We start from the raw sequence: 27273 nt of genomic DNA, 5'->3' as shown, positions 1-27273 counted from the left end.
CCTCTTCCGGCTGTCCATCCTTCTCAAGCTAAGAGGACAGAAAAGAAACACTGCTTAACTTCACAATGTCCAGGCACAAACTCACTGGACCTCCAAAACTGAACCAAGGCCTATAGCTATCCTTTCTTATCCCGTTCTTACACCTGTCTTACTAAAGAGCTATGGACTGCAGCTGATTCCACCTAGTGCATAAAAGTCTGATTTTACACAGACTTTATTGAAAGCAAACAACAGAGAATTATAGAATAGACACCCGGGCAGTGGTGGCACACACCTTTAATCCCAGCACTCGGGAGGCAGAGCCAGGCAGATCACTGTGAGTTTGAGGCCAGCCTGGTCTACAGAACAAGATCCAGGACAGGCACCAGAATTATGCAGAGAAACCCTGTCTCAAAAAACCAATAAATAAATAAATGAATGAATAAATGCATACATACATACATAAAAGACAAAGCTGATTTCCAAACTAGATTCCTATCAGCAGTAATGTTTGAATTACCTGATTAGGAATTGCTAAAAACAGAATAATATGCTAAGTTCTTTAACAGAAAGTATAGACCCCTTGCCAAAGCAGATACATAATTTCTATGGCCAGAGTGAAACTTAAAAAAGAAGCAAGGGGAAATAACAAATGCACGTTTGTTAGACAATGATCTTGTGTTAATGGGGCTGGGTAGTTGGTTCATATTCAGAGGTCTTTGGAGAGGGGAGCTGCAGATACATGCAAGAGATTTTTTGGCTTTTTGCAAAACGTTTTAAAGCTAAACCAAAGAAACTGGACTTCATTTTCTGTCCTAGGAATCTCTACCAGACTGCCTATGCTCATTGTATATAATCTCTCACCATCAACTGTGGGCTCCACAATGTCAGTGAAAATATTTTTACTGTTCTGCATGATCAGTCAAGGCCTTTTCAAAGAGTGAGCCTCTGAGTTGGCTCTTCAATCTTGGGCAGAATTTGATTAAAGACCAGTGGTGAAAGAAGAAAAGAGGTCCTGGCAGGAGGAAAGCAGATGATGGAGGACATCAGGGGTTTAAGGAAAACTGTGTAGTCTGTTGAAACAGCATTATTTACTTACTGTTCTTCCCTGGCGCACGTGTTCCATAGGCCTCGTCTTTGGCTAGTATGTCCTCTGTTTAAGAACACAGAAGACTCACTGCTGGGTTGGTTTTTGATAGAATGCAAAAGACCATGTGCTTCACGGTATTAATTTTCATAGCCCAGGTTTTAGGTGAGCACACTTTAAAAACACACATACAAAAAAAAACCCTTGCATTTTCTTTGAGTCCTGAACAAAATTGCCTATTCCTTTTTGAATATGAGCGTAGGTGGTATTAGAGTTTGTGCTGAAAGCAAAAACTGAATTAGTATCAAGCTGAGCCTTGATCACTTTGAGGTGTTTCTTTTGTTCAGTGCAAACACTGTTTAAAAATGCATTTGCTGTGACAATTGTTAAGTATAGCATTTTCCATAAAAGGCGGATTGTGTTGAAGAAAACTTAGCAACAATAATGTGTTTATCCAAGAGTGCCTCTCATACTTGCTTTCACTTTTCTTGAACCCGTGGTTTCTTTCTTTCCCTTGTCAATGTTTTTGTTGTTATAGCATAGCCTCCACAGCAATAAAAGAAAATTTATATTTTAGGAGAAATTCAGTTATAGACAGTGAATCATTGATGTGCTTAGAGGCCAAACAGTCTGTTTGTATTTCCAAAAGCTTACTTCACTTTTTAAAATTGTATGTTTAACAAATAGGAAGCAGAATAAGGTGTCTCAGGGGAATAGAATTTTATCACTGCTTCCATTAAAAGCAAAAGGACCCATTGGAAGTAGTTTTCCTTCTTCTAATACTGCATTGTCTCTATTCAGACATGGAGTGCTTAAATGTAGCAGGTGTCGAGCCATGCGGATGGTGTGTGTGTGGTTTACTCTCACTGTGTAATCCGTAGAGAAGAAGGAACTGGGAGGGAGGGAGGGAGAACAAGAGAGCAGAGTGTTTTGTCTCGAAAGAACACTGTGGAAACCAGCAAACCAAAAAAATACAGGATGGGAGATTTGTTTGCTTTGCTTCTGTTTGGTTTTTGTCTCTACCTCTTGTTGGCCCGCTGACCTGTGGGTTGTCAGGTCCTGTCTGATGTTTAGTTTCCTTCCCTACAACACACAAACCTGAAGACATTGTTTCTAATCATGTCTCCACTCATTATTGATGGCAAACTTTAAACCTTTTCAGAGATGTAAAGTCTAGAATAAGTATCTTAATTCTCTGTGAAGTAGCAATAAAGGTAGATACATTTTCATATAGTGGAGAGAATCTAAAAGGACTATAGTACAGGAGGTAAATAGCCAGGACATGGTGAGTGTTACACCTCTTCCCAGGTCCAGCTGGTGTAACTCAATTATTATGTGTTTATGTTGTCTTCTAAAAATATGTATATGAGGTTGATTTGTGTACCTGTATATAAGACAGAATAAGGTTTTTTTAATATTGATATCATAATTGTTTTAATATTTGTGGAAAGGATGTTTTATAAAAACCCAAACAGGCAGCTGGCATTTTTCTTCTAAAATTGTTGTCTATTTCCTTTTGAGTTCTGTTAGAAAAGGTTTGGCTATTTTAAAAGAAAATCATCTTGCTCTAGACCTAGATTTCTTGATCTATCCAAAGTACTCTACTTTGGATGCCTTTAATGTTGTTTTGAAAGCAATACTTTAAATAGAAGCTATTGTTACTCAGCACTAGTTACTATGGTAATGAATGAAGTTATTTGATTTAGACCAACTTTTCAGAAGAGCGAATTTATCCTCTATCTCTTTTTAGTTTATATGGCTGTCTCTAAGTCTGCTATTTAATTTCCATTGTTAGAAGTAATTTGTTTTGCTAAGATTAATGTGAATATTTTTTCCTAAGAAAACAAACATCAAAACTTGAAGACCATTAATTTTTGAGTCACTAGGAGTAATGCTCCTCTCTCCCTCTTTAGGTAATTTTGTAATTTCATTTAAAACCTCTCTAACAATCATCTATAACGACTTTGCAATTGTTTTTGTTTTGAGCACTTGTTTTTTTAATAATCAAAGTTTCCTTGATGAGAATTTGTTTTATTCATAGCATGTGGCAAATAATAACCACTCAAAAAATGTTTTGTTGAATGAGGGAAGAAGTGTAGAAAATGAAGTAAAACTTCAGCTTCCCTAAACATTGCTCTTACTCCCAATTCTAAATTGTCTTCCACTAGAGTTTTTCTTGGCCTTTATTCATGTGGGAGAAAAGGGAAATTTTTATCAAATGTATTTAGTTTGTCTTGTAGTACCATGGGTTAGAAGGATTTCCTCTATGGGTATTATAAAACCTTCCTGATCTTCTTTTCTTTTTTTATTTTTAAATTACCTACATGTTCAGCAAAGTGTGCAATTACGAGCTTACAAACTGGTGGACTTAGCATTTACTAATAATCTAAATGTCTTTCTATAATATTTGTCTTTTATATTTTACTTTTAACTCACTGAATACCAGACATGATAGAGCAGGGAAATCCAGCTCTCCCCTTGGGATTCTTAGTTTAATGTGTAAGAATGGACTCAAAGGGAAGCTCAGGGACTCTAGTATAAAGAATGGTTTGGATCATGCTATGAAAGTGCACAAAACTGCATTGTGCCAACCTTTAGGCCATCTCAGATAGTGGAACCTGTTCCAAGAAATCTGTGTCTGGGAAGACTTTATTTTAACATTGAGCCTCAGAATGTGCAATCTAGATGCTTCTGAAACATCTAGAACATGGGAAATGGTTTATTCTTGACCTTGGTCCTTCTTAGTGGCATGCACATGTGTATTGGCAAATTTCGAAGAGAATATCTCAGTACAAAAATGGAGGCCTGACAGTCTCATCCTTTGCAGGTTATGTTCCAAAGAAGGTGGCACTGTTTTTTGTTTGTTTGTTTGTTTGTTTGTTTGTTTGTTTAATATAACATGCTTATTAGAAATCAGTACCTTGACAAGAAGAACAGAGAGTTATTGGATAGAGGGAGATAGCTGCCATACAAGGTCAGTCCATTGCAGATACATGTATAATAAGCTTTAGAGTAAATATTGATAATAAGAACTGCTTGGATAGGACTGAAAGATCCCTGCCTTGTGCATTTCTAGTTGTGAGCTGTTCTGGGGAAATCATAACCTTTGCACATAAGGCTGACTCAGAAGGAGCTTAAGGCTCATTATATTTGTCCGACTACTCTAGAGCTGTGCAACAAGCCTTTTGAAGAGGAAACTGTCCTTACCAACCACATCACAACTAGCCATTTTCTTCTCATATAATGAAAAGATAGAAACATGACACAACTACTGCATGGATCAGTGTGTCAGGAGGCAGGCATAAATCAAGCCATCCAAGGCAAGCAGAGACAGGTAGACGTATGCTCTTCTACTGACTTTGAAAATCAAGACGAAAGACTAAAGACGTAGGTTGAGAATTCATGCTTTCTGATGAGGTTAGGGTGTTTTACTTATTTTTTTCACAAGGAAGTTTTTTTTTCTTTATTTAATAAATTCATTGTGTGCTGTGGGGTGGTCTGTATGTCAAATTGATCTGATTGGTCAATAAATAAAACACTGATTGGCCAGTGGCCAGGCAGGAAGTAGGTGGGACAAGGAGAGAGGAGAATTCTGGGAAGCAGAAGGCTAAGGCAGAAAGACACTGCCAGCTGCTGCTGTGACCAGCAGCATGTGAAGACACCGATAAGCCACCAGCCATGTGGCAAGGTATAGATTTATAGAAATGGATTAATTTAAGCTATAAGAACTGTTAGCAAGAAGCCTGCCACGGCCATACAGTTTGTAAGCAATATAAGTCTCTGTGTTTATTTGGTTGGGTCTGAACGGCCGTGGGACTGGCAGGTGACAAAGATTTGTCCTGACTGTGGGCAAGGCAGGAAAACTCTAGCTACAATTGTGTATAGCCAATGTATACAATATAACATTTGGTATATCCTATGAAATGACCACTACAAACAATCAAATGCATATATTTCCATATTGCAATGATTCATTCCTGTGTCTTTGAATTGATGAGAATATCAAAGATCTTCTTGTTAGATATCATTTCTATTATAATCTCTTGCTTCTGAGTACTGCAAAGTATACACAAAGAAAGATTTGTTAGTGTTATGAAATAATTTAATCATTCATTATAAAATCACTGTAAAAAATACCACAGTATAAAAAAAGTAACAAAAGAATTTGTATCTATGTATATACATTAATAGGCAGATGATAGATAATAGGTGATAAATGATTAATAGAATATAGATAGATAGATAAAGATACATTATATATATATATATATATATATATATATATATATATATATATATATATATATATTGATACATAGATTGATTGAGAGATCAGGCTTATTCCTCATGTCCTAGGTGATCCAACAAGTGCTGTCTGAACACTGTAGCAGAGAACCAAGTAGCTCCCCAGTTCAGGAAGTTCAGCTGTCTCAATCCAGGCCTGAAGCTCCCTGGGAAGATGCTGGTGTTGATGGTTCACCAAAGGGGTGAAGCCGCTGGAGTGTTAGTGGCAGCACAGTGTGAGAGCTGACTCAGAAAAAAACAGTGCACAGGCTGCAAACACTGTTTTCCTCAGACTTCTTTTTTCAGCCAGGGTGCCAGCTCCTTGGAAAGTGTCACTAACATTTCACTCTCCCAGCCATGCATTTCCCCCAAACCCTCTGGTTTTCTCACATGTGGATCCTATCTGGAAATGCTTCCTGAGGTACACAGCAATATTTTAGCAATCCTAGATATTTCTCATTGCATTGTAGTTGGCTATAAAGCTCAAAGTTCACATATCTATACTGACATAAATACTTTCTATATTAAAAAATAAATGTAAGATCTCATAAGTATCATAATAGAATCACTTTTACAATTTCATTTCATAATGTCTGGGGCTAGTGTCTGTTTCCTTGACAACATGACTTCTAATACTGTTATATTCCTCCATTTATTTTTCTCTTTTTAAATTTTTTAAAATGCATTTTCAAAATGGAATCTCACTGTGTAGCCACGGCTGGCTTTTACTTGCAATTTTCTTGTATGCCTGACTTATTCCACTTAACTTTATAACTAAGATCAAATGTGCCATGGGGAACTTCAATGTCCTTTCAGGATTTGCTTTGGGTGCTTTTTGAAAGGGACAACTAAAACTGGCAAATTAGACGTACTATAAAGATTAAATGAAAAATAATAAAATTGTATTAATAAAAAAATAAGAAGTGTCTCATTTTTTGTGGTAATATTCTTACCTTTGAGAGATGCTTTACATAGCTTTTCTTCCTTGCCTGTGATGGTTGAGTATTCAAAGTAAGTGAAGCATTCATTTTTATATTGGAGATAATGGTGAGGCTGACAGGAAAAAAGACCACCTACAGGGGCTGGAGAGATGGCTCAGCGGTTAAGAGCACTGGCTGCTTTCCAGAGGTCCTGAGTTCAGTTCCCAGCAACCACATGATGGCTCACAACCATCTGTAATGAGATCTGGCACATAATAAATAAATAAATTAAAAAAAAAAAAGACCACCTACAGAAGCACAATGATTTGAAGTTGCTAAAATCTACCTGACAGGGTCTCTCCAGCAAATAAGTTCCTTTCCAGGATGTTACTGTGGAGACTAATTAAGTTCTGTAATCAAAAGACTCTTCTTAGGTTCTAAAGGAATAGCATTCATCAGTGTCATGTTTTTTCTCTTAAATCATTTCATCTTCCTCTTCTTTGAGGTGATAGGAATCTTTCATTCTAATAACAGGAATAGATTTCCAGTTTTTATTGTTATTACACAAATCCCTATTGTAGTTAATATACTACACATTGCCAATACTTGGAAGATTGATCATTTTCTCTGAAAGGTGACATGAAACTGGGACATAGTAAAAGTATCAAAACAAAATTTCTAAATTGGAAAATATTTTTTCTTGAATAATTAGCTATATTGTGTCATAAATGATTATCTATACTGCGAACATTAATATAATTATGTATAGGATGCCCTCCAGGCCTTTTTTGTTGATTGAGCTAGAGAGAAAAAAGAAGTTGAAAGTCTGTAGACGTTTGTGTCAATTAAGGAATCTCAACTGGTGGAAAATCACCTCCAGACATCTCTACCTCATTAGTCAGCTCATTGCAGTGGCTTGGCAGCAAGTCCCTTGGTTCTTGTCAGTGGCTTTAACAACTTCCTCTAAGATGCCCTGTGAAAGGCCTGAGCAGTAATGTTGGAAAACTGCTGTTTTCTAAGGAAAGCATGTGTCAGCTGAGAAAGCACATTGAGTTGGCATTTTGCTGCATGAGAAGTAGTGTTTTACTTTTCTTTCTCAGCAAATGAAAACTAAAATTATGTCTTCTGGGGAATCAGATGAAGAATGAGATGGCAGCTGATAATTTGATGACAGGAATCTGAGAGGCTAAAGCATCACACATAATTTATCTTTATTTTTATAAAGAACAAACATAAGCAGTGAATATACTGGAATAGAGGGGGGGAAATCCTAGCTGATCACATTTAGGAATCTATTCATATAATAATAAAAATTTTAAAAAGACAAAATATCAAGGTAATGCATATGTATTTTGCATCTGTGAACTTTTCTTAACAGTCATGCATGACAGCTGAAAGATTTTTAATAATGTTCACTTAGGAATCCTTGAATTTATTATGCATATGTTTGTACATTGTTATTTATTTCTACAGTATTATAATCAGAAATTTTTTTTTTCTTTTGGTTTTTTCGAGACAGGGTTTCTCTGTGTAGCTTTGCGCCTTTCCTGGAACTCGCTTTGGAGACCAGGCTGGCCTCTAACTCACAGAGATCTGCCTGCCTCTGCCTCCCAAGTGCTGGGATTAAAGGCATGCGCCACCACCGCTCAGCATAACCAGGAACTTTTAACACTGGGCTTATAATCGGATGGTTTGGGAGACATATATAAAAAGAGACTGGGAAAATGATGTCTTAGAGCAGAATAAAATGCATTAAGAATTCACTTTTTTGGTTTTTGGGTTTTAAGGTAGCTTGGAAATCATTCTCCAAATTTCAGTTCATACTTTTAGCTCCCAATGAATCTGCTATACCTTTAGGCAAAACATTCTTTTGCATAATAAATAAAATTCTTGAGTTCTTTTGGTCTTAAGTTTTATTTTTAGGATCTATTTTAGAAAAGAATTGAATGGCTAAAATACTTGGAACCTGATAAACTGCCAAGTATTAATTTAAAATAAAAGTCAAGGTCATGCATCATCAAAAAATAGAAGCCATGAATTTGAAAGAGAGCAAGGGGTATTATAGCGAGAAATCCACAGTGTCTGGTTAAAAGACAAAAAAATTATTAAGGGGAAAATCTCAGTGTACAGAACAGAATTGACACAGGTTCTGGAATGCTGTTCTGGCTTCCTGAATCAATTCTGCATCCAAGTCCTGTGATGGAGTGGGGGTGGGGGAGACGTCTAAGTGCATCTCAGGTCTTAGGGGTCCAATGAGAGACCATGCCCCAGGGGCATGTACCTCAAAATCATAGACAGGTGGAGCAGTTACCTGTTGCATCTCTAGGGGTGGTGCTTCAAGGTCATAGACAGAACAGCTATCTACCACAGGGTGTAAATAGATGTGTTTGGAGGGAAGAAAGGGAAGGGGAAATGGTTTAATTTTAATCCTAAATAATAAAAGAAATAATGTTAAAAGAAGAAAACATACAAATTTCAAAAAATAGCTATTATCATTTCATTGGAAAAAGTATTAACTTCATAAATAAAAAACTAACAATATAACAGTAGTTAATATTAGTTTATTTTACAAAAATGTGGATTCGAATTAAAGAGTAAATACAAAAGAAAAAAAAATGGGTACTGTAGCTTTGGAACTCTACACTTCCGCATAGAATCAGAAACCTAATGCCGTTCTTGAATCCTACTACTTCCCCTCCAAGTGTGTTGTGTAGACCGAGTGACAAGACAAAAACAAAATGGAAACCTGTGAAATGATTCTGGTTGAGCAATGTGAAAATAAGTTGTATGCCCCTTTTCTTAGCAATACTTTGTGGCCTTCTGCTTATGCTTACAGTGACTTTACATATAACGTTCCGTCACTGGGAAGGAGCACAGTGACCAAGCGTAGATTTTTACTGTTTCAGGGAGAGAGCTCAACACCTTCACTGTAATGGATGGGCAGCAGCATAGCATTTTAGTTTAGCACACTACTGCAGCTTGATTGTGTAAGTGGTCAGAGTACTCAGTCTCTGGATTTCCTGGTTGATAGTGACCAACTATTCTCTAATGAATCATGATGGCTTACCTTACCCAGTTTTTGTTACAGCATGCAGCTAGACAGTGTTAGTATTGCTAAGGTAGCATTAGACAGGATTCATCCCTCTCTTCTGTCATACTTCCTCTTTGCCTTCATTTTGAACGTTAAATGCCCCGAAGTCCATTAATCTAAATCTTGGTTTATGGCCTGCTCTCTTCATTTGATTACTCTAAATTCATTCATTTAGTTATCATGATAGTGTAATTAGTACATTTGATAGTAATTAGTACATTTGAAACATTCATTATAACATAATTGGTGCATATGAAGTATTAACAATTACAGTGACTTTTTTGCTTCTCTGTTACTGAATACTTCTACCTCTTCTTAAAAGTTAACATGAAATGTAATTGACTACATTGTTCCTGTTTTCATTGGTTTCTTTGGGTTTATATATAATGTGTGAAAAAGTGCATTATTTCATTGCTTTCTGTCTTGATAAAATGATATTGAGTGTATTTCCCCCTCAAGAGTTTATTAACGTGATTCAGTTTTTATTTACAAGTGAAAGCATTCAGCTTCACTTCAATTAGTAAATATTCTATTATATGGATAAAGCACAGGTTGCTCATTCTCATGTTTATGAGAAATTTAGATATTTCTGTTTATGGTTGTTACAAAAATGTTGCTGTGAATACCCTCATATTTGCTACCAAGTCACATGTGGAAGTTGCTGCAGGGTATGGAAAGGAAATACTTGGCAATAGTCAATGTAAAGTTCACTTTCCCAGGACAGTCCTAAATCACTCTCCCATGCTATTGTAACTGCTTTATTATCAGCAGTGTATGATGACATGTTTGGTCCTAACATTGATCTTATGACACTAATTTCTACCAAATGCCTGCCACGTAATGTGAGAGCTATGATTAGTGTTTTTTAATTCATATTACCCAAATTAGTAACAGTGTACAACTCTTATATTTAATGTCATATGTCATAATGTTATATGTCTGTTTTCTGACCTTTCAGTGACAAGATTTTACAAGTCCATACCAAAGAATATACTTTTTAAAATATTTTCAGTTACTATATTATTTTATTCATAAAAATAAATGCAGAGAGTAGAAAGAACCAATTCTCTTTTTCACAGTTGATATTATTATTTTTTTTTCATTTGACAGAACGATTCCGAGATTTACTACTGCCTCCATCTAGCCAAGACTCTGAGATTCTGCCCTTCATTCAATCTAGAAATTACCCCAAGTAAGTAATGGAAGTTCCCCTGGGTGTTGAGAAGGGAAGGGTCAAATGCTGGCAGAAACTGATGCAAGGAAGGTGCAATACAATTGCTCTGTGAGATTTGTAAAATTCCTGAGTGACCTAGCCTAACCAATTAGGATTTCACTTGTAATGTATGATCTTTGGCTCTTCACACATGATGCAGAAGACCAAGCTCTGCTTCTAAGTACACTGAGCTGTGACTGGGGAGTTGCTTCTCTGTGCAAGCAATGAGCCTCCTGTATAGTGATGCTGTATCATCAGTGGTAGCTCCTCATCTTATTCTCTATTTTCTATTCTTTAAATTAAAGGAGGAGTATTTACATAGAGATTGTCCTCTTGATTTTTTAAATTCTTTTGTTGATTCATTGTAATGAACTTTTTTGGTCAGAAATATGTCGTATGACCTAAAATATATTGTCTACCATATTTTACATACAAAGGGTAATATCTATGGAGCAAACCATTCCCAACATATACACATAATTCTCTAGCTAATGTATGTTGTGAGATTTGGGAATTGGGGTGGACTCCAATTAGGTTGCATGGCTTCCTGTAATCTTTAGCATTCTTTGAACATGAAAAATCTAACAAACAGAGAATATAAAAATGCATTCTTAGGGAGAAAAATACCCATGAAGTAGAAAAGGTGACTTATTAATGAAATGTCTGTTTGTGTATATGAAGGAAAGACAACATAGAGAAAGGAATACTAAGGGAAAGCCATTTGAAAAGCATTTCCTAATGATTCTGGGGAACACTGTTCTAAAATTTAACAAAGTTTCTTAATCACATTCTTAAATTCGTGAACTCTCATTTAACCAATTACCCAAAACCAGGGGTATATCTGCTCTCCAGAACTCAAGCACAGACATTGCTCTGTAAAAGTTCTCAGAGCCTGAATAGATGTGACGGTTATGAGAACAAAACAGATGACTTTAGAAAAAGAACACTTACTGCAAAGTACATTTGGATGTGTAGGCTAGAGGAAAGAAGCAGGAGTAACAACGTGGATTGCTCAGTCTCTGCTCGGGTCACCATCATTAGATCTGAAAAGATGTTGGCTTATGATATATATTTGAAGGGTTTTTAGATTTATATTCTTGTCCTTATTTTAAAAAAAAAGCTTGTATGTGCAAAATGTTTGAGGAGATTTGACATAATTTAGAGTGGACATTAAATTGGATAAATAAGTCAACAAAATGTGACCCAGAAGCTCTGGAAGGTTTACTGCAGATATATACAAGGTATTGTGAAAACACAGGAAAAAATTACTTCCACTTGCTTTCCCAAGGATTGAGCCCTATCAGCAGCTAAGCACTACCTAAGCATCCACTGCTTATAAAGAGGAATGTTATTTATGATAGAAGTCAGAATTGTTCTTTGGCTCCACTGCCAAAGAACAACCTTAATTGTTTGGACAGTAAAATCTGTGTCTTAACCCAGTCTCATTTCCCAACTGACTGCTTAAAAACATCTTCAAATGATAATATTGGGTAATATCTCTAAAGCATTAGTCCTCAGATGACCTTATCAGGTTTCATCTCTTCACCAGATAATCTTCCTTTCTCTTCTCTGTATTTAGTGTTCTATTTCTGAAAATTCTCCCTCTCCAATAGTTTTTGTTCACTTATGAGTAATATAATTTTACCAAAATTTTATTATCATTGATAATAATGAAATATTATTAACATATAGAACATATTTATGTAGGAATTATACTATGCATTTTAAGTGAATAATTCCATAAAATATTTCTCATTTCCCTAGTATTGTTAGTTTCCAATATTTTATGTCAAAGGATTGATAAGAAAACAAGTAAGTGTCATGACTAAGTCATGTGGTGTCCTTGGTTCTCTGTAATCCCAACTTATAGTTAATTATGTTATACTGACTCCCATTCATTCATCCATCCATCTTTTTATCCAACCATTCATCAAACATGTATTGAATACATACAACATAACACTACCAATAATATAAAAATGACTAGGGTACAGTTTATGTATTTGAGGGACCTAGAATCCCCAGAGGGAAAAGCAGAGTCAGCTTAATGTATAGATCATACCAATGTGTTATTCAATATGTAGAATATTGAATTATATTGAAGAAGAAAAAAGAAGTGCTCATCTAACTATATAAAGTTTAAATTTGTCCTTGAGTAAAATTGTCCAGATTCGAGGTTATTTAGTGAAAACCAGGAGTATACAGCATATGAAGTCATTGGAATGCTTGAGGAACACCACCATCTGTTTGATAACTGTGTGGTACACACATCTATAGGCACACTCTAGAGTGGAGAATATATAGAGAAATGAAAATGGTTCAATCTGGTCTGCCATTTAAAGGAATTTGGGCTATGTTACGATGGCAGTAGATAATCATGAGGAGGCTTTAGGCAATGAGAATAAAAACTTATTTATATTTTCATATACTTACCATGGATCAAAAGTAAGACATGAAACATTGCCCAAAGGCAGCATAATCTCCATTTAAAAACTTCACATTCAGGTAGCAAGCCATAAAAGGTCCATGACGTGCTGGTGATATGAAATATTCAGTTGCCATCTTAAGCTGTCTGGAGGCATAATTAACAAAATGTAGAGGTTACTGACTAGATGGGTGAAGAGGAAAGAAATGGAGCAATCTGAATTTGGGGTGACTGCAAGCTTTTTTTACTGTCTTTATGATGGGAAATGAGTGACAGTTTCTATGAGTAACTTTCTTTTCTCCTATATTTTGATTGGAAATAACAGAGATGCTTCCTCTTTACACTAATTTGAGGATGGCACAGTGCTTATTCTAATTGTATTTTGCACAACTTTATGATATTAAAAAAATGGTGTAAAATCCCTGGCCTTTATAAAGAATGCTCATCCTATCCTTATTCCTGTCTCTGTTCTGCACTTTCTCAACCCTAAGCCTTGCCTCAGAGCAGCATGAAATCTCTGTGTGAGGTCGACTTACTGTATTCAGTCTTGACACTGTCACAGGGAGTACTCTTCTTCCCAAGAAAGAAGACCTGTTTATAGGATCTCTTTGCAGGATGATTAGTCAGGATGAATCCTTTCTATTGTGTTCCTGTCTATGTGATATTGGTGTTATTCTAGAAATTTCCACAGCCACAACTATTCATGATGTTCTTTACAATACATAAACTCTTTTAGTATTACCTTTCATTGTTGGGACTATAGAAATGACTCGGTGGTTAAGAAAGAAACTTCATGCTCTTGCTGATGATCTGAGTTTGGTTCCCAGTATTCACGTTATGTGGCTCACAACAGTCTGTAAGGATTCTAGTACCTCAGACTTTCCACAAACTTCTGCACTCGCAACATGCACATATCTACACCAACATGCAAACACACAAAATCAAAAATAAAATAAATCTTTTTAAAATGAATAAACAAAACAAGAATTATTATCTCTTGTCTTCTCATCCCTACATTGTGGACATTTGTACTGGTGGGATTCTAATACCTAGTTGGCAAGAGAACGGAAAATAGTAAATTTTTGACTTGTTTGTAGAATCCAATCATGAGTATTCCTGGTGCTATTGGTATTCTGTAGCCTAGAGAAGCAATATGTCAATAGGGAGTTACTCTATAATATTAGCAGGTAGTAAGTTCCACAGCCCTTGAGATTCAAGTCACAATTAAATTCTCCAGTCTTTGGAACTTTAGAAACCTGGAAGACCACTAAAATCAAATGATTTTACAAAAGCTGAAGCAGATTTTGAAAAAAAAAAAAACTGGTAACATTTTAAGGTTCTGTTTAAGAGATACAATAAGTCAAGGAGCTAGTAGTTCAAAGTCAATAAGCAAACAAGAGGGCACCTTAGTGACTGACAGAGTAACTCAGACTTACTCATAAGAACTGGTTCCAGAGAAGCCATGTGAGCCAGGTGGCTGGAGGGTTAGCCTGATGTCTGAGGATGCAGGTGTGTCTAAAGAGATGCACATATGTGATTTGGCATCTGCATCCTTGAGAGACATTGGCTTTGCTAGGTTGTCCCTCCTCTCTTATTATTACCTGCCAGACACCTTGAAGTGTGAGTGGACTTTAGCCTTATGAAGTTTTTGTTTGTTGGGGTCTTTGGTTTTGTTTCTGACTAGTAGATTGTCCTGAAACTCTTCCTTTATGAAAAGATCTTAAATATGTTTCAGTGATAAAGTGCTACATGGCATGTGTGAAGCCTTGGCTTTGATTCCCAACATGGAAAGAAGAAAAAATATCTTAAATATCCCACATTGATATCCTTGGGTAGAAACGACTCCATTTTAACATAACATTGTTTATTTATCACTCTTTAAAAATATTCTCAGACTAGACAAACAGAAAGTTATAAGAGTTAATCTATGTCCTCAGAAACAGTTGATGAAGTATATTCTATAAATGAATACCAAAATGTAAGTTCAAAGCCATTCTTAAATTAAATGTGTCAATTCATAATGGATATAAGAATATAATTTCAAGAATATGCTTGTTTTAGGGCAGCTCCTTCCCAGAAAAAGTTTATCCTTACAGACTCTTGAGTGATGAAATGTTTTTGTGAAGGATTTCTCAACAATTTACTAGTAGTGCTTCTTTCCTTAAGTGTATATTGCTATCCAAATCTCCTAACAAGGTCTGTGCTTTTTTTCTTTTGTACCTGTGTGTTTCCAGGCTCAGCGCTTCCTAGGTAGGCAAGTGTTTTACTGAAGTTTACCACTGAGTTGAGTCTCGGTCCTCTACAAAGTTTTAATCCAAATGTTACGGGCTTCGGGGACCTCCTCTGATCACTGTATGTAAAATAATCACCTGCAGCAGTTCAGCTCTGCTGGGGGTGTCAGGGATGCTGTTAGAGCTTCGTGTCTTATCTTTTATCCGGGATACTAACTTTGAATAGAGAATCTAGGGGTAGGGCCCAGATCTGTGTATTTTAATAAGACCTCCAAAAAATTCTGATGCCCATGTTAGTTTGCAATCCATTAAAGCAAGACAGATTTTGAAGACCATCTCAGGCTTTTAATGCTCCCTGGCCACTTTTCACGGCTTTTACTGATGTAATTATCTCCTGAGTGATCTAAACTGCAAATCCATCTTCTCCTGGGGAGTAGTTAATCATAATCATTTTTCTCCCAGATGAAGAAGAAATTGTTACCTGATGGATGGTCTAGGACTGTGTGCCCTTTATTTCCCTAACCAAAATAAGTGGTGATTGACTGACATGATTAATGTCTAGTCATTAAGGAAAGGACTACTGGAGATACATTCAAAAGGAATTTAGGAATGATCTTTTCTTTAAATAGAAATTGTGGTCTAGGAAAAATCTCTTGATGTCTTGGAGTCTAAATTCCCATTACAATAAAATGGAAATTTATTTTGCCTGCTATAACTTATTTTGTGATACTGGAGTGAAGATATGTATAGAATAATCAGTACAGCTTCTGGGACAGATTAAATTTTTAAATAAACAGTTTTTATTTTGATGATATCTTGTTTTAGGCTCTGAGGTAAAACTCAAATATTTTTTGATTTTTTTAATTCAAAACACTTTAGAAGAGAAGCCTCAAAAAACAAACAAACAAACAAACAAACAAAAACAAAACCAATCACCTATAACTCCAGTGCCAAGGACTCTGCTGCCTCTTCTACACTCAAGGACAGCCGCATACACGTGGCATATATTGACATGTATACATGCACACAGGCGCACACACACACACACACATACACACACACACACACTAGAATCAAAATATCAAATCTTAAAAAAAAGAAATGCAAATAATTTTTAAAAGTATGCTTTATAATAGCATAAAATGGTTGCATACAGATTATAAATATTTGTCATTAGTAATAATATCCTACTAGTAATAATAATATGATTTTTTAAAGTATGGTATGTATCAAAGTTCCATGTTAAAAGGCTTATTCGGTACTTAAAGTAGAAATGTATATTGAATATAATAAAGTAGAAATATAAATTGAATGTGGAGCTTTTTTTCTTCTTTTCTGTATATATTACTCAATACCAGGAATTTTATTACAGTGGTACAAAACAGCCCAAGGCATATCACATTACTTAAATGAAGCATTAAGTCATAGAACATGTGAAAAGATGAACTTGGACGTGGCATTTAAAATGGTAAAGTGTTAGAAGCAAGTGGCCTGGTGCTTGGAAGGGTCTGAGGAATCAGAACTGTTATGATTATTCCCTGCTTTAAAAAGTAAATAAGGACATTTCCTAATTACACACCTATCTTTCTCCTCAGATTGTCAAAGGCAATTCATCGTTAATTTGCTGTAATATAGGTCTGATCTAGAGAGGCAGCAGCAAATGCCTGGAGAGAAGACTTTTGAGAACTACTTCAAATAACTATTTAATCAGCTCCATCTTAACAAACAACCAAAACAATTTAGAAAATATGAGTGGGAATTATTTAAGGGAAAACATTTGGTGAAATGTAGAGTATGCAGATGTAGTTTGGGGTGAGCCATGGAAATATATGGCTCCTTCTCTCAGATATGCTGTCCTTCATAATAGAATGTTTCATCATTCATCAACTGAATTTTAAAAATAAGTCCATATCTCAATTGCAGTTTTGTAGAAGTGAACACTTGCATTTAATCTCTATAATCTTGTCACATATATGACAGTGGTAAAATCTAGGTACTAAAGGCCACTACAATTCATAAATGAAAGCCAAGGTATACTAGGTCTCATTAGGTGACTAGTGATTGTGTAATCATCCTTTCCCTTGACCATTGGTTGAGCACTGTGTGTGTGTGTGTGTGTGTGTGTGTGTGTGTGTGTGTGTGTATGTGTGTAGTGTGTATAATGGTGGGAGACTTAGCATTGGATACTAACTTACAGTTCAGAATCAAAGGTTCTTTTGTGCTGCTGGGCAGTCAGGTAACAGAAGGTAATGGGTGCTGTATACTTTTAAAGATAATATAAAGGATTCTGAATATATTCACAGTAGTGAAGCAATAAACATTTGAATTATATATGACTAAGCTGATTAAAATATTTCATAGTAAATTCAGGTTTCAAAATATTACGTGGGACCTCATTTATATATATGACTTATGATTCAATATATCAATTTATAACAAATTGTTAAAAGTGTTTCGAATGAGAAGCTACTGATTCTCAGATCCATCGTAGCAAGTTCCTACCATCCCCGTCTTGTTTTGAGCTTAGTCCATTTCTTCTGTTTATGCTGTGCCTCATCCCAGTAGCATACTATACACTGATACCATAAGTAGAAACTGTCACTGGTGTTTGTGTTGCATTCTATAATTCCTAACAGGTTTTCTCTGTGTCATCACATCTTGTCTCTTTTATAGATGAAGGAAATGAATTTGAGTGAGGTCAAGTAGCTCTCATCTGTGATCTCATTCCTAGTAAATGACTGGAACTTCAAGTTCTAGTGATCATGTTCAAATCTATTACAAAACACCAGAGAAGAGCTGTGTGGCAAGGGAGGAGGATGTGTTGTTTGGGAAGCAGACAATTAGCAAAAGTCTTTTTCATGTTTCTTCTCACTTATTTGTTGATGAAATAAAGTATAAATATTATTGCTGAAGTTTGTCAAGAAGATCTCCTCATTTAAAATATCAATGCATTCAATTAATTTATTTGTTATCTCACTCATTTGATGCGGCATTCAGATTGAGATGTAAAAATTTATAGGGTGAGTCTCAAGTAATTGTTGGTCTTAAATCAAAAACATCATCATCATACACATAATTCACACAGAGTTCATGTTTGTTGAGTAAATGTAAGGTGTAAGTTAAATAGAATAAGAATTGTACATATATAATTAGGTAAGGTATTTAGTAGTAGAGTGTCTTCCTATATTACACATATCAACTTTGGTGATTGTTTCTTTAGGTAAAAAGGGGTTTTCATTTCTTCCTTCATTAGATACATTATTTTTCAAAAGCAACATTAGCAAGTTTTTTCTCAGGATAACATACCTGTATTTCCTAGGGTGGCCTAAGTTCTGTCAGTGTGAACAGTTAACCTTAGAATAGCACAGCAATGTGGTGCAGTGTGATGCAGCATCCTCTGTGGATGCAGTGAATCTCTAAGATGGCATCCTTCAAGCAATGATGCAGAGATTCAGTCTGTTTCTCATTCCTGGGCCAACACATGGTTTTTAGTTACCAAAGATGGGAAACAACATATGCTTGTCACAGAAATAACAAATTGCTTGTATCTAGAACTATCCATATGACCCAAAACACTCACAGATACCTGGAAAATAAAGTCATTTGTGTAAAAGTTAAAAGCAACATCACATATAAGTAATGAGTAAGTACTGTGAAGCCCAGAATTCTAAGAAATGTTTATTAATGAATTGATTTTTACATAATTTGACAGACACCTAACCATTTACTCCACATGTGATAGTCTTAGGTGGCTGTTTATTTAAGTGCCCCCCAAATATAAATGATATGTAGACAACTTTCTATACAGGTATACTACTTGAAAAGATAAATAATGGAGAAAAGTTATAAAATGGCAGTGTCTTATATACATAGGGTCTATCTTTTTTTCTTATCAAGATATCTGAAATGATACAAACCAAAAAAGTACAGTCATTTTAAAATCATCACAGATAACACTTTTGACCATAAAAGTGAACCTTTCAGACATGGAGGATGCAGAAGGCAAGGTGAAATGGACGAATCACAGCACCCAAGTGAGACAGCTTCTCATAAGGAGCCTTTCCAGTTTCAAATTCACTTGTACAACATCTGCCAAAATAACCACACAGTCAAAACAGATGAATGGAATTTGAGAAATGCAGTGTTTTGACTGGACATTTGCTTCCCTGAATAAAATTAATGTTCTGTTATTAAGAAAAGAAGGATGGATACTAAGTAGACAATTCATGATTCCTGTTTGAAGTTAAGGATAGTTTTACACACACACACACACACACACACACACACACACACACACACACACTTATATAAGCACTCACCAAGTAACAACAATTTCTATTGTGATTTCTTCATTATTTCCTATATTTATTAATTTAACTAGAGCAAGAAAAGGAACAATGTTAGAATCTCCTCCTGTGATTTTCTGTCCCCATAGTGTATATGTGAGTTAACATGTCTGGTGGAGTATTTGCTACTGAAAGATACACTATTCAGTTTCAACATAGTGAATAGACTAGTATTTTCATTTTGTCAATTATTACAATGAAATTTGACCAGAGCTTTAACTGATCATTACTTTTGCAGAATAGATTTTCCTACACTTTCCTAAACTTTTATTTAGTTTAGAAGTGGAAGGAAGTTCTTGTTTTACTACCAGTAGTTCTAAACAGATTGCTTATTCTTTTGGACTTGTCACTATAAAAAAACAATGAAATAAGGCCCGAGCCATTATAATATATAGAATTTGGATTCAGCATGAATGGCAAATGTTATAGAAAATTAATTTATTTTCTTTTTTCCAACCTTTGTCTGCCTTTTCCCTAGGTTGTACGTTGATGGTCCTTTTGGAAGTCCATTTGAAGAGTCGCTGAACTATGAAGTTAGCCTCTGTGTGGCTGGGGGCATTGGGGTCACTCCATTCGCATCGATACTAAACACTCTGCTGTATGTGACTTTGATTTATTTTATTACTATAAATGGAGAAATACCAATATTCTAACAGTTCTACTTTACATAGAAAGTTGTTTTTTAGAGAGTTTTCCCTCTCACTATCCAAGAAATTCCATTTCCTAATTAGTGAAGGGAAAAATTCATTAACTCTCAGTACATGGTCTGTAGCTCCCAACATGCTCCCTGTAAAAAGAAATCCATCTTCTTTTCCTGTGAAGAGTTACTCACCTCCAGACCTCTTTCTTGACCTCAGGGTGGTACCATTGTTCATTCATTTGGTCAACAATTATTTTGGGGTGCCCTTATGCCAATTAATCTTAGAGTTGCTGGGGATAAAACAATGAATGAAAATGTAGACTCTGCTGTTAGAAAGTTCACATTCAATCAGGGCAACTTAAAATAAAGTAACAAATTGATACAGTGGATTATTTCTGAAAATATCAAACACAAAGAAAAACTAAGAATCAGTATTTTAGAAGAGGGAGGCAGAAAGAAAACAGATTATAGAGTCAATGATTGAAATGTCCTCTTTTGGATAATACAAAATTGCAATTATGCCTCTCTGAGACTGCAGAAGAATGAGTATATCAATAGTAAGTTGTGGATGAAGGAGGGGCTCTGGTGGTCTTACCCTTCATTGCCAAACTACATGCTACTGATAGACTCAGGGAGAGAGAGAATCATTGTCAGGCTCCAATGGACAGTTTAATCCTGTGGTCACACAAATGGCTTTGGTTAAATTAAATGGATCACAGATCAAAACCAAAAGTCATGAATCTAGGTAAAGGACTGACAGGAAAGTAAGGAGAGCTGATAGTGATGGAGGGAGAGAGGATAGGATTGGGGGGAGAGTGACCAAAATGCATTAAATATACATGTTTGAAAGAAATTAATAAAAGAAAACTTATAAGCCAAAAAAAGTTGAATAGAGTATAAAAACAAATGTCTGGGGTAATATAAGAGTATGATCAGGAAAAACTTTTATGAGAAGATGATGAACATATCATCACCTCATCCCTTCATTTATTAGCAAATTTGGAACAGACTGAAGAAAAGAAATGTCAAAGTTGAGATTGCCCAACTGGGAAATATTCTTAGTATTTTAGTTCCAGAATTATAAACAAAGGTTAATTCATCACTATAAAAACAGAAAGTGACAGCAAAAAGGTGCTTCCAGATCGCTTCCATTAACGTCTCAAGTAGACAAAATTCACATTAAAATGTGTGAGGGAATGTTTTAAAAAGAAGAGGAGGAGGAGAAGGAAAAGGAGAAGAAGAAGCAGCAACAGCAGCAGCAGCTGCAGCAGCAATATTCCTTTGGCTTAGTTAGGAGGGTCAAGAATTCAAGATAGATAAACTTGGGCTACATAGCTAGACTAAAACACATAATATAAATGAAAATTATTTTTGAATAATATTTTATTTTATTTTCAAATATTATACAAGATGTGATTTGGGGACATCTTGGAGACTCTTACAAAAATAAGCATGTTCTAATCCTGTAGTTGGAAGATTTCCTGTGTCCTGGCCTGCTGGCTGTCTGGACAAATCTCCTCTACTCGAGTTCCCCAAGTAAACACACAGAGGCTTATATTAATTATAACTGCATGGCCATGACTCAAGCCTTTTGCTAGCTAGCTCTTGTATCTCAAATTACCCCTTAACTATTAATCTATGTACAGACACATGTTTCCTGGCTTTACCTGTGTCCCATTACATGTTGCTCCTTGGGTATCTGGCTGATGTCTCCTGACTCAGCCTTCTTCTTTCCAGAGAAGTGGAAGAGGAAGAGGAGGAGAAGGAGGAGAAGCAGCAGCTACAGCAGTAGCAACATCAGCAGCAGCTGCAGCAGCAATATTCCTTTGGCTTAGTTAGGAGGGTCAAGAATTCAAATAGATAAGCTTGGGCTACACATCTAGACCAAAACTCATAAATGAAAGCTATTTTTGAATAATATTTTATTTCACTTTCAAATATTATACAGGATGTGATTTGGGGACATGTTGGAGACTCTTACAAAATTAAGCATGTTCCAATCCAGAAATCATTTGTTTCTGACAACACATTACAAGTTATTTTGATACTTAGTATTATGAAAAATGGAACATTTTCTTAACCTCAAGTCTGCTTCATAGTCATAAGTAGGCATCCAGACTTGGAATTGAAAGTGACTGGAATGTATTACATAGTGTGTGGTTGTGAAATCTTTATTAAATGATTATTATGAAATGGATAAACAACCAAGTTTTTGGAATGGTTTTGCCTAAAAGTGAGGGCAAGTCCGAATGAAATGACCTTTTGATCCCTGCACAATAATACAGTTTACTAGAATAGAGAACTTGTTTTTCTGGGACTCATGAGCCAGTGTTCTTCTGATCCAAGAGTTCAATTTCTGGTCTTGAAGTGGACACAGGTGATGGGTATATAATGTTGACAAATTTAGCAGTTGGTGACATCGTAAGTCAATGTATTGTTACCATAACTGACAGTAACAGTAAATATTGTGTAACATACTGACTTGGAAGTAGCTGGGTTTTGGGTGTGTTTGTTTGCTCCCTGTTGGTTCCTTATGAATGAAACTCTTCAAGAATATGTGAATTTTGTACTGTTTATGCAGTACCAGTCACAGCTTCACTCTATTGATTTTAAAGGGATGACTGGAAGCCGTACAAGCTAAGAAGACTGTACTTTATCTGGGTGTGCAGAGACATCCAATCATTCCAGTGGTTTGCAGACTTACTCTGTATGTTGCATAACAAGGTAACATCAGGATGGTTTTTGTTTTTTTACTTATGTCATTTTCTAAACAGTATTTATTTTTATATTTTAAAAGCAAGAAATGGCCGGGCGGTGGTGGCGCATGCCTTTAATCCCAGCACTCGGGAGGCAGAGCCAGGCGGATCTCTGTGAGTTCGAGGCCAGCCTGGACTACAGAGTGAGTTCCAGGAAAGGCGCAAAGCTACACAGAGAAACCCTGTCTCGAAAAAAAAAAAAAAAAAAAAAAAAAAGCAAGAAATGCTTGCTGTAGAATAAAAAGATCTCTTAAATCTAAAACCAGAGATAACATCTAATAAAAGCAGACTTACTTCTTCTGAAATGTGGATGTTTATTAATATATGTCTTTCTATGACATACCTGAACATGAATTTCTGCATTTTAACATAAAACACTCAACATAGTTGTACATGCACATAGCTAGAAGGGATGAGAGAAGAGAGATGAAAGAACCATCAGAGACACTACAGGATCTTCTGAGCTCAGTTACAATAAATTTGTCCCATATTCTTGTTTTAATATTATAGTCAGCATGTTTCTTGATCCACTATACACTATTAAAAGTCTTTTTTTTCATTTCTTACTCAGAAATGATATGCATTCTTCACCTGTCCTACCAATAGCATTTGCATTCCTTTATACCTATATTTATTCAAATTGTATATGTAAAGCCACTATCAGTATTACACATGTGAAGTACTTGCTACAAATACATCAAATCTATTGAATAAAGTTAAATCTCTCTTGCTAATTTACCTACCAAGTCTATGTCACTATAATTATGAAAGTTCTAGCATATTATTTATATTTTTCTTCAAATTATTGTAAAACTTACTGCTACATCTTTTTTGTTGTTTTTTTTTTTTGTTGTTGGTTTTTTTTTTTTGTTTTTTGTTTTTTTTTTTTGAGACAGGGTTTCTCTGTGTAGCTTTGTGCCTTTCCTGGATCTTGCTTTGTAGACCAGGCTAGCCTCGAACTCACAGAGATCTGCCTGGCTCTGCCTCCCGAGTACTGGGATTAAAGGCATGTACCATCACTGCCTGGCTTATTGCTACATCTTAAATGTTGTTTTTCTATGAGTGAGCATAGAATCCATTTATTGTCTTTACTGATGTGGAGAATTTCATGGCTCCCTGTTACTGACTTACTTATCAATTCCTTACTTATGGCCTCTTTGTAACTTTAAAAAGTTCTTCATTGATTATCATTCACATGCTTCATTGCAATATGTTTTTCTTCATGGAGTCAGTCTTGATATCATCCAGCAAATATCATTAACTATCAACTGTGAATAGGATCTGTCTTAGGAGCTAAAGATCTATCAGGTAACAAAATAAAGCCAAGCATTTATCTTTATTATATTAGTAGTACGATAGACAACTAAACCAGTAATGTGCAGGATTCTCTAATTCTGTGATTCCAATTTGGGCCAAAAAGAAAAGGAAATTAGAAGCATATCAATGTTGTTGACAGAGAGTCTGTTTATTTAATGAGTGTGTTTAAGTGTGTCCACCAAACCAAGTGCTCTTATGATACAGACTAGTCAAAAATCTTGGTAACAAAGTCAAGACAGGGGACCCAACATTCCAGGAAGTGCTGTCATTCAGTCATATGCTTAATGCAATAGAAGAAGAGAGGGGAGGTCTTTAACAAGAAAAGGCAAGAGATGCAACAGGAGAGTTGTGTGCATGTGTGCCTATGTAGGGGTGTTTGTGCACGTGTTGTATACATGCATCTGTATTCATGTATGTGTGGGTGCCTGTAGTACTCTATCAAAGCAGACTTTTTGTTTGAAAAAAAGAGTTTTAAATACAAATCTAGTATTATTGGAGATGTAGACTCTTACAAAGTGGTCTTAGAAGTATTATTCACAATATTCCAAATATGCAAACATCTCATATATGCCTAATGGAAAAACAAAATGCAGTGTATTTATACATTAAAATTATTTAACCTGAAAAACTAGAGGATTCCCACACATGCTAAAACTTGGGTGGACCTGGAAATACTCTGATAATTGAAGTAATGGAAGCCACATGTGAAGGGACAAATACGTTATGGCACCATTTACATGAGGTACTTGGAATAGTTCACTTTGTAGTTAGTTAATGTGGAATAATCGTTTCCAGGTGAGAGAGGAAAAGGAAAAGCCGGTGTTTCACATTTTCTAGATGACTGCTTTGCCAGTGTATCTCTTGCCTCATTCAGTTTTCCTTGTGGAAAGTCAGCAGTAGATGAATGTAATGGGTACAGGTTTACTTTTTCTTCTTCAGGTTTATTTTCATATCATGAAAATTCTGTATCCCTATTGTCTTTTTTTAATGAAAATTCCTTGTTTTGCTGGGTGAAGGCATGGATTAAAATGTAGGGCCTTGTAGAAAATAAAATAAAGGACTTATAGGTATAAGATAGTGCTTAGCATGGTTTATTATGTGTCTTTAAGTGTAGATGATTGTTTTGTTCCACCACCACAACCACCACCACTACCCCTAAATATCAGCAGTAGATCAGAGCAAGTTAGGAATGTAAGAACCTGTCACCTGTCATCTGTGTGTCTGTGTATTTTTTAATCACCTATCAACTCCATGCCTACTTGTGTTTTATTATATTTACTATGATAAGCCAAATTATCTCTTGTGTTATAGAGTCACATATGCTAGGTAGAAACTGAGTACCTGGAAAGAACTTAAATGAGTCTTTTCAATTTTATGTTTTATCAGCTTTGGCAAGAAAACAGACCTGACTATGTGAACATCCAGCTGTACCTCAGTCAAACAGATGGAATACAGGTATGTGGCTGGATGTGCTTGTTAATTAAATGGACCCCTTGATAACAGAAGATTTACTAGAAGAGCTGTGCTGGAAGACAGTTTCTGCAGAAGGTCTGAGCAGAGGTTTCCTAGAGGAAAGCCTTTGGAATCTGTCCAGGAAACTCATAACTTGTCCTTGAAGTCAAGCCTGTTGTGCCTTTCAGTTCTCCACACAGCACACTGAAGCAAATCTTTTGATTCTATCTTTCCTCTTTGGGGTTATTTCAAGTTCTGTGTTTCTAGGGAGACATCCTTTTCCATAGAGGGAAGGTTTGCTATGGTGAGAAAAGATTAAGTCATACCCAATTAAACTTAGTCCATCCCAGAGGAATCTGACATAGAAACAGAGCCACCATGCATTGTTTACTATAAGAGGGACTATTCTGAGGATTTTCCTTACATCATTTTGTGTCATCTCAACTAATTGGTACAATGTCTGCTATTAGTGTCTATATTTTGATGTGAAACAAACTAATGTTTGAAAATATCAGGTAGCTGTATAATGTGGGGAATCTTGGTGTATAATGGTGTAAATCTTGTATTTCCAGAATAAAAAAACAAAAAAACAACAACTGTGTGTGTGTGTGTGTGTGTGTGTGTGTGTGTGTTTGTGATTTCCCTCTGATTGTTCACTGTCAATTAAGAAGCAGTGTTTATTCTTTGCAAGAGTGATCCCATTAACCATCATTGGTTGATAGGGTGGAGATTTAGAACTCTGCTGTCTTGGGATGTCTTGTCTAGAGTTATTTCCCTAAATTTGTGATAACAATTTGTGTTAATTTACTCATGTAATGAGTAGAATATGATAACTGTACTTAGGTACAAACATATGGCAGGACATTTAATTTTGAACCTATTTAATAGGAATGTGATGAATTGAAATTTGTTCTTTATCTTACTTTAAATTTATTAAAAATGATGCAAATAACTAAGATCTAGGTATGTCAGCAATTTGTAAAAATGACATTCAAAAGGATACTGAATTTTAAAGGAGAAGAAAATGAAAGTGACTTTTGAAATAATTATACTTCACAGATTTCCATTTCTTACCTTTTGTCATGGGAATTTGGAAGGCAGATATAGGCTAGGTGAATTCATATAAGAGAAATGCACTATTTATCCAAAGTTATGTCATATAAAACATGTGCTTCTTTTTTGACAGAAGATAATTGGAGAAAAATATCACACACTGAATTCTAGGCTTTTTATTGGTCGCCCTCGGTGGAAACTTTTATTTGAAGAAATAGCAAAATGTAATAGAGGGTAAGTAATGTACCTCATAAAATTGACATGTGACTGAAGATCAAATTAAAATATTCCTGGCCCATCCCATGAAATGTTTAAAGATGAATTGCCACTTTGTTTACAAATTACAAAGTCATTTGAACATTCAGTTTCAATCAAAAGATGGCGTAAGTTAGTTACCACCCTAAAAGCTGGGAATACTGAATAATTAAAAATTAATTTAGAAATACTTGGTGAATTAGATTCACCTACCTACTTCTAGA

At 35.5% G+C, this 27273-nt stretch overlaps 1 protein-coding gene across 4 annotated transcripts in view; it reads left to right on the top strand.

Moving 5' to 3' along the window:
* Positions 1-27273, top strand: part of Nox4 (NADPH oxidase 4) — a 136380-nt gene that overhangs the window by 95561 nt on the left and 13546 nt on the right. For 3 of the 4 annotated variants that reach the window (XM_028856725.2, XM_028856724.2, XM_028856729.2), the window contains 5 exons: positions 10472-10553; positions 20055-20174; positions 22832-22940; positions 25676-25744; positions 26928-27028. In XM_028856725.2, coding sequence (XP_028712558.1) covers positions 10472-10553; positions 20055-20174; positions 22832-22940; positions 25676-25744; positions 26928-27028 — 481 coding nt within the window. The remainder of the gene's footprint in view (positions 1-10471; positions 10554-20054; positions 20175-22831; positions 22941-25675; positions 25745-26927; positions 27029-27273) is intronic. The other variant, XM_037197659.1, reaches the window with a different exon arrangement.

This window comes from Peromyscus leucopus, chromosome 1, assembly GCF_004664715.2.
Source record: "Peromyscus leucopus breed LL Stock chromosome 1, UCI_PerLeu_2.1, whole genome shotgun sequence".
NCBI classification, from domain to species: Eukaryota; Metazoa; Chordata; class Mammalia; order Rodentia; family Cricetidae; genus Peromyscus; species Peromyscus leucopus.
Note: the sequence above shows the minus strand (reverse complement) of the source record. Positions and strands in the feature narration are given on the sequence as shown.